The sequence below is a fragment of the Equus quagga genome, chromosome 13, assembly GCF_021613505.1.
Source record: "Equus quagga isolate Etosha38 chromosome 13, UCLA_HA_Equagga_1.0, whole genome shotgun sequence".
Lineage (NCBI taxonomy): Eukaryota > Metazoa > Chordata > Mammalia > Perissodactyla > Equidae > Equus > Equus quagga.
The window spans coordinates 61,028,655-61,036,790 of NC_060279.1; the positions used below are offsets into that span (position 1 = coordinate 61,028,655).

Here is an 8,136-nt window from a genome sequence, read left to right on the forward strand (position 1 = left end):
AAGTGCTACGTGATTCTTACTACCGTGGACATTTGGATAAGGCTGTTCTGGGTGTTGTTTATGTGCCAGTTGGTGGGTTGAATTCAAAATCTGAAGCAGCTTCCAACTCCAAGATTGTTAGGTTCTCCAGAAATTAGTATGACTTTTGCCAGAGGGAAAGGCAAGTATTGCAGTTTTGCAAGAAAATCACAACAGCCCTCCAGGAGCAGGATTCATATTCCTACCTTACCCAGGAGACCACCAGGCCCAGAGACAGGGAACAAGGTATCACTGGTGCTCCCCTGGAGGACCCTGACACTTGCTGGTCGCTCCCAGACTCCCACGACCCCCACCATGGTGGCCAAGCCCAACCTCGATGGCCTCTTGCGTGTTTCCCAGAGCAGTCTCTGCCCCCTTTCTCGCCATCTAATCTCCTTCACACACTGTTAAACTTTAATGGTTGGTTGTTCATTTTAAAATATGGAAAATACAGAAAAAGAAAAGAAAATTATCCCTCCATAATCCCACCACACAGAGACAATTACCGGCAGTGCTTTAGTGTATTTTCTCTGGTCTTTTTTTTAATACATATTTTTATACAAGTGAGATCATAATATTTGCATAAAAAACATATCCTGCATTTTTACTTAATCTTATTCCAGAACCATTTTCTGAGGGTTCTAAAATGTCTTTTTTTCTTAATTACATTTTTAAAATGTGATTTACACGGGCACTGTAAATGGCCACATATCTCATTCTCTTAAAGTGGCATAATTTATTAACCCAATCTCACCTACGTTGTTTACCTTTTAAATTATTTTGTAATTAATTAATTTACATTAATTAATACGGGCATACCTTGGAGATACTGCAGGTTTGGCTCCAGACCGCCACTATTAAGTGAGTATCACAATAAAGCAAGTCACATCGATTTTTTGGTTTTCTGGTGCATATAAAAGTTATCTCTACCCTATATTATAGTCTATTAAGTATGCAATAGTATTATGTCTAAAAAGACAATGTACATACCTTAATTTAAAAATACTTTATTGCTAAAAAACACTAGCCATCATCTGAGCCTTCAGTGAGTCGTAATCTTTTTGCTGGAGGAGGGTCTTGTAAAAAACATATCTGCAAAGCGCAGTAACGCAAGACATGCCTGTAGTTAAATAAATTATATTTACTTAAATTAATTCAATTATGTAATCAAATTATTAAATTGGCTTAATAACAATTAATTGAATTAATTTGATTAAGACCTTTTTAAAGTCAATTACATTATTTACCGTGTTGATTCTTACAAGCAATTCTTTAGTAAACATCCTTGCGCATGAACTTTGACCACTTTCCTCTTCCACTCCATTCATCCAGAAAACCATCCCTGGCCTCTCTTCCAGAGGTCCATAGCCCCGTGTTCAGGCAAAATGGGCAAGGGTACCCGTCCAGGACCCATCCACACACCTTCTACCCCCAGGGCCGGCATCAGCTGAGCCCACTGCAGTGACAAGTCCTTTCCCCCTGCAGGAAACCCGACAGGCAAAGAATCCATTACAAAGGTCTACATTGAAGTTTTGGATGAGAATGACAACGCCCCGGAGTTTGCCCAGCCCTATGAGCCCAAAGTGTGTGAGAATGCTGCCCGGGGCAAGGTGAGTTGGGCTCAGGTGGGGGGTAAGGCAGCGCCCCCCTGGGGCAGCTGAGGAGCAGCACCTCCCATCCACAGTCAGCTGGCGTTTCACTGAGCTTAATGTAACCCGCCCAACAGCCTTGAGAAAAGCTGACATTGTACTCCCTTTACAGATGGAGAAACTGAGGCTCAGAGGTTAGATGGGTGGGGAGGGGGGTGGTAGAAAGAGTGGCTTTGTGGAGACCATTTAGGTTAGTGTTGCAGGTGAGAGGCAGCCGTAGTCAGGTCTAAACCCAAAGTCTCCATCACTGAACCCCGGGCCACCCCAACACCACTGCTGACCATCCCTGATCTTTCACACTCCAGCTGGTCGTGCAGATCTCGGCAATAGACAAGGATGTAACACCACGAAACGTGAAGTTCAAATTCTCCTTGAGCACTGAAGACAGCAACTTCACCCTCACGGATAATCATGGTGCGCATCACTGTAGTCAGCCTGGCTCTCAGCAGGGGCAGAGGGGGGCTTGTTTGAGTCTTGGAAGTGCCAGGGTCAAGGACCTAGCCAATGAATTGGGGGCAGGCCCTCGTCGGGGTTTTCAAGATAGGGGATATTTTGTACAACTCCCACCACAGACCTCACTGGTCTGTGCAATGGTCAGAGCCGCCAAGTCCACATTCCCCATAAGATGCTCAGGGCAGTGAGGAGTACAGAATAGATGTGGGGTGCAGACAGCTTGGTTCATGAACTAGCCAAGGGATTCCTTCCCACACCAGATGTCTGTGCTCAGCACAACTGCAAATTGCTCTATGACACGGAACTTTGAGGTCGCTTCTAAAGAGTCAAAAGTGGAAATATGAAATCTGAAATGCCAAGCATGCAGTGAACTTTGTTTTAATTCAGCTACAATGACTACTTACTGCCAAGGATCTGGTCCTCCAATCAGAGCCCAGAGAGTCCTGTGATGTCAGTAGCAGCCAATCAGAGCTTCTGATGAGTATGTGCTTATGAGAGTGATGAAGCTGAGTTGATGGAATTCCAACCAAAAGTAGACAGGCTTCCATGGCTTCAGCAGCTTCCTCAGAAAAACAGAGGAAATCCCCCTTGGGTCTAAAGAGAGCAATCCTTCAGCCAGCTCAGGGTGGAATTTCTGTCGGTGCCTCACTGGCAAAACTGTGGTTGATGAGGATCTCTGTAAGAAACAGCCATGCTACCTTTGAGGAAGGTCAGGTAGTGGGGTCCCTGAGAGTGGAGGGCAGACCCAGGGGATCAGCCACAGACTGTCCTTAAGGAGCCTCCTGTGGGATTAGAAATGTGGCCATGATATGTTGATAGTCAATGACAGACCATTCAACATTCGGCTGTCTTTAGGAGTAAATAATATGGCAAAAATACCTGCCACCCCATCCCCAATGCCCACCTCAGTCCCACCTCAGAAGGGGTAGAAAGGTTAAGTGCCACCCCAAAGACACCCCATGTGCAACTAGGAGGTAAGCCTGTTGGTCTCAGATTCACCTTCAGCATGAATGTCCTGCTATAGTATTAAATGAGGATAGTGAGAAATGTCTAATTTCTCCCATAAAGTATCAATGGCCATAGCATCGTTATCATAGCGTCATTATAATAGACAAGGCTACTTAATAATGAAATGTAATTGCCTTTCATTTGAAATCAAAAGACAGCCTCCTTTTCTTTTGGCCGGCTTCCTGAGCGGGCCAGCCCTGCGTGGCTAGGTAAATCCTAGAAAGGGGTCCCTGGACCCTCTGACCATCAGCATCACAACCTCCCAGAAGCCTACAAAAGGCAGATTATCTGGCCTCTGCCCAAAGCCACCGAATCAGAAATGGGGGGGCAATGCGGGGAGGGGTCTGAAAATCAGCACGTTCAAAATGCTCCCTGGGAGATTCTCCTGTGGGAGGGAGAGCCGACATTTGCATCAAAAAACAATCCCAATTCCAGCGGGCCTAGGAAATCCTCAATTACATGTGTGATCATTCCCTCAGTGGCCCAGAAAGCATGTGCATCGTTTTTACTTTCTAATGGATTTACAGGGATAGCAGAAATAGCCTTAGAAGTTAGCCCAACGCTAAAAAACTTTTTCAAACTTTATTTTTCCCCTGATTGCTTGTTGAAACTTGAAACAACGCAGTAATTAACTGAGCTGAAAGAGAGTCACCTGTTATTACAGTAGGGCGAGGGAGGAAGAAGGGCCAGGCATGCCAGTTGCCCACAGAAAAAGAAAGCAAGGAGTTTACATTCTGGCCAAGCTATTCTTAAGGGGTAAGTCAAAGAGCTGCCCCAAATAGCCCCTCTCAGGAGGAAGAGACCTGAGCTCAAATGGCTGAAACATGAGGCAGGGGATGCAAAGGGCAGAGAAGCAGCCCAGGCAATACATGGGCTGGCATAGTCAAGGAAGGCTCCCTGGAGGAGGCAGGCCACACCGTCAGTGTGGCGAGGGGACGGGCACTCCAGGCAGCAGAGCCTGACTCTGAGGCCTTGGTGTTTCCAGACAACACAGCCAACATCACAGTCAAGTACGGGCAGTTCGATCGGGAGCGTGCCAAGTTCCACCACCTGCCCGTGCTCATCTCAGACAACGGGAGGCCGAGCCTCACGGGCACCAGCACGCTGACCGTGGCCGTGTGCAAGTGCAACGAGCGTGGCGAGTTCACCTTCTGTGAAGAGGTGGCCGCCCAGGTGGGCATCAGCATTCAGGCGCTGGTAGCCATCTTCCTCTGCATCCTCACCATCGCAGGTCAGTACCTGGGGCGGGGGGCACAGAAGCGACACTGAGGGGGCTGCACAGCAGGAGGAAGAGGCCAGGAATCCAGGCCCAACTCTGCCTCCAGCCTGCAGTGCAGTCCTGGGCCAGTATCCCACCCTGGGCCCCAGGGTTCCATAGTGGGATACAGGGATGCAACCTCCACCTGAGAGGCCCCCTGGGGGTGTCCCCCTTCTAGGGCTTCTCTAGAAAAGAATCCAGACCCAGAACCCCCTTTAACAATAATTAGCAATAATAATGATAATGGCATTGCTGCCACACGTAGAGTTGTGCTAACCTTATAACCACCTTACTAAATAGAAACAGAGCACAGAAATCATTGTTTCCATTTTACAGACAAGGAAACTGAGGCTCAGAGAGGGCGTCCCACTTTACTTGTGTTTGTAACAGTTTGTTAAGTAACCCAAGGCTAGAAGGACAGAGCCCGGGGAGGATCTGAGCCTACTCTCGGGAGCTCTCTGCCCACATCGTCCAGCGCACCTCAGCGGTTGGCGACTCTCACGCAGTTACACCTCTCAGAGCTTTGCGCAGGGTCGACGTCTACACCATTGCCCGATCGTGGGACTCTAGGAAAGTCACTCAGCCTCTCTGAGCTCAGTTTGCTTAACGGTGAAATAGGATAACAACACCTACCTTGAGTGAGATAACATGAAAATGTGCCCAATGTCACATCAGCACATATACAGTAGGTGCTCAAGAGTGGCTGCTGCTACTGCAATGCTGTCTACCAGCACCACCATTATCCACTATCATCATCATAGCTGTCAATGAAGCCACAGCTCAGAATCTTTGCACTCCAAATTCCAACTCCACCCCTTTCCCCATTGCCGTCCCAGCCTCTGGCCTCCTGGCCTTTGGACATTACATGGAAGGGTCTGCCTCTGTGGTACAAGGAGGCAGGAAATGAGGATGCAAGTAGATGGGGTGGAGACTGCCAGGCTAAGGGAGGCCTACTCTGTTCTTCCCCATGCGCCAGACACACACACACACACACACACACCCTACCAATGGCGATGACAGCCAGCCAGGATCATATCCTGGGGGGACAGGTGACTCTGGAGTAGGGGTGGGGAGTAGACCCAGCAGGTGTCTAGCCCAAACCGTGCCTTCTCTCTTGGCCCGGGTGTCACTGGGGCACTGGGCTGGCCCAGGAATTTCCAGGGAGGAGGGGAGGGCACAGGTGAGCCTGGGAGGGTGGGAGCCACCGGGCGGGCTGGGCCTGGTCTGACCAGCTCTGACTTGCTCTCAGTGATCACCCTCCTCATCTTCCTGCGGCGGCGGCTCCGGAAGCAGGCCCGCGCCCACGGCAAGAGCGTGCCGGAGATCCACGAGCAGCTGGTCACCTACGACGAGGAGGGCGGCGGCGAGATGGACACCACCAGCTACGACGTGTCGGTGCTCAACTCCGTGCGCCACGGCGGGGCCAAGCCCCCGCGACCCGCGCTGGACGCGCGCCCGTCGCCCTACGCCCAGGTGCAGAAGCCGCCGCGGCACGCGCCCAGGGCGCACGGCGGGCCCGGGGAGATGGCCGCCATGATCGAGGAGAAGAAGGACGAGGCGGACCACGACGGCGGCGGCCCGCCCTACGACACGCTGCACATCTACGGCTACGAGGGCTCCGAGTCCATCGCCGAGTCCCTCAGCTCCCTGGGCACCGATTCGTCCGACTCGGACATCGACTACGACTTCCTCAATGACTGGGGGCCCAGGTTCAAGATGCTGGCCGAGCTGTACGGCTCCGACCCCCGGGAGGAGCTGGGGTATTAGGGGGCACCGCGGGCCTCTGGGCCTGGGGATCCAAACCACTACAGGTCAGGCCAGTCGGACACCAAGCGCTGAGCCCTCGAATGGTAGCACTCACGCCCCAGCCTAGCACCCCTTCCTCGTGGGTCCCAGCAACCTCACTGCCTTGGGTAGCAGACTCCAGGTCCCTGAAACGTCCAGGAACATATTTCAGTGAGGGCTACCCCCGAAATGCTAGAACATTCAGGCTAGGACATCCACATAACCCTGCCTCCTGGGACCACGGTCCAACTGGAAGACTTTCTCTGGCTCCTCAAAGCAGCTCACCTCCCTGGGAGAGCTCTTCGCTTGAGGTCTCCAAACCCCTGGTGAGGCTGGTGACGTCCGGGTGCCTGTCTGCCTGGAGGCAAAGGGCTGGACAATGTGACCTGTGGGCGACATCCTCTGCAGCCCCGTGCTGCAGGAGTCCGGGATTATCCCTCAGCCTGACCTGCTTCAATTTTGTCAAACCCTCCCAAGCCCCCCACCACTCCCCAGCCCCGCCCCAGGCCTGTCAAGAGGGAGGAAGAGGCTCCTTGGCAGCTCCTGACCTTGGGTCCTGAGGTGACCTAGCTGGCCTGCCACGCCCGTAACTGTGCGGTATTGAAAGTTGAAAATTCAACCCGAAGTCAGGGAAATGGCTTGTTGAACTTTGAAGCAACTGTGAATTCATCCCGGACGGACAGCGGAGACCAAGTGTGACAGATCATAGGGTGAGGGCCACCTCCACACCCACACCCTCCGGAGAGGGCCTGGAGTCGCTGTGACCCCAATTCAGGACTCACCGACACCCCTCCAGTTCTGCCTGGGAAGTGGGCCAGATGTTCCCTGAGCAGAATTCCTCTCCCATCTCTGCCCCGCCTGGTCGCTCATTCATGCTCTCTCTTTTCTGGCTCGCTCTCTCCATCTATTCCTTATCTCCTTAGAGGCACGCCAGATGTGACCCTCAGCAACTCTGGCCAAAGGCCAAGCCCAAACATGACTGCACAACAGAGCCGTGCCATTTGCCTTTACACCTCGTCACTGCCACATCTCAGGGAACCCCAGCAGGGCCCCATCCCTCGGGCACTGTGATCATCTGTGCATCTCCCACTTTCAGCCACATAGGGAACATTCCACTGCAAACACGCCTTGGGGAAGTGGCAACATTCCAAGGGAGGGGGCGGGAAGAAGGCAGACTCTGCGACTTACCCTTCATCATGACTGAGGTTCCCACCCTGGGCCCTCACACTCCAGGGGATTGTAGATAACACTGACTTTTTTTTAACCAATAACTAGTTTTTTGTTTTTTACTAATAATACTTACGTGTTCCTAGCTCTCACAACATATAGAATAAGGGTTTTTGCATAATAAGCAGGTTGTTATCTAGGTTAACAATTTTACTTCAGGTTTTTTAGTTGAATAAATAGATTCCTGTAACCTTCTATTTGCTATTATTGTTGTAATTGCTCTGGAGATGATGACTGTATATTGACCACACTGGTGCATAAGATGTACTGTATTTTTTTTTATACCTAAATAAAAATTTTGAAATTCTTCCATTTCTAGAGCTGAGGGGGCTCATGTGAAACACACACGCACACCCACACACACGCCTAAACACCACCACCATCATCATCAGAGGAACCCAGGGAGCATTTGCTATCAGGATTTCAGACACTCACTACCAAAAAGTGATGGCAGCAGAGATTGACAAGGGACACCCAGTCCAGCCCCCTCCCCTCCCAGAGCACCATGCCTTCACCCAGCCTGTGTACATGACCCCCAATCCCATCCCACCCCACGCAGCCGTCAGGGCATCTGGAACGTGGAGCTGTAACACCATTTCCATTTGTCAAATGAACTGGGGGAGTGGGGTGAGCTCTAACAGCAGTCACAGAGGAAATCGATCTCTAATTAGCTGGTTGACAACAGTAATTGAGCAGCTGGCGCTTTATTGGTGTGTGTGGACCCCAACATTGGGGTCC

General features: G+C 51.1%; 1 protein-coding gene across 1 annotated transcript in view; it reads left to right on the plus strand.

The window, feature by feature from the left end:
- Positions 1-7,710, plus strand: part of CDH5 (cadherin 5) — a 33,949-nt gene extending 26,239 nt beyond the window's left edge. Inside the window, exons 9-12 of the mRNA XM_046683496.1 lie at positions 1,504-1,628; positions 1,973-2,081; positions 4,114-4,359; positions 5,636-7,710. Of these exons, the coding sequence (XP_046539452.1) occupies positions 1,504-1,628; positions 1,973-2,081; positions 4,114-4,359; positions 5,636-6,153 (998 nt within the window). The 3' untranslated portion in view covers positions 6,154-7,710. The remainder of the gene's footprint in view (positions 1-1,503; positions 1,629-1,972; positions 2,082-4,113; positions 4,360-5,635) is intronic.
- Positions 7,711-8,136: the final 426 nt, after the last annotated feature.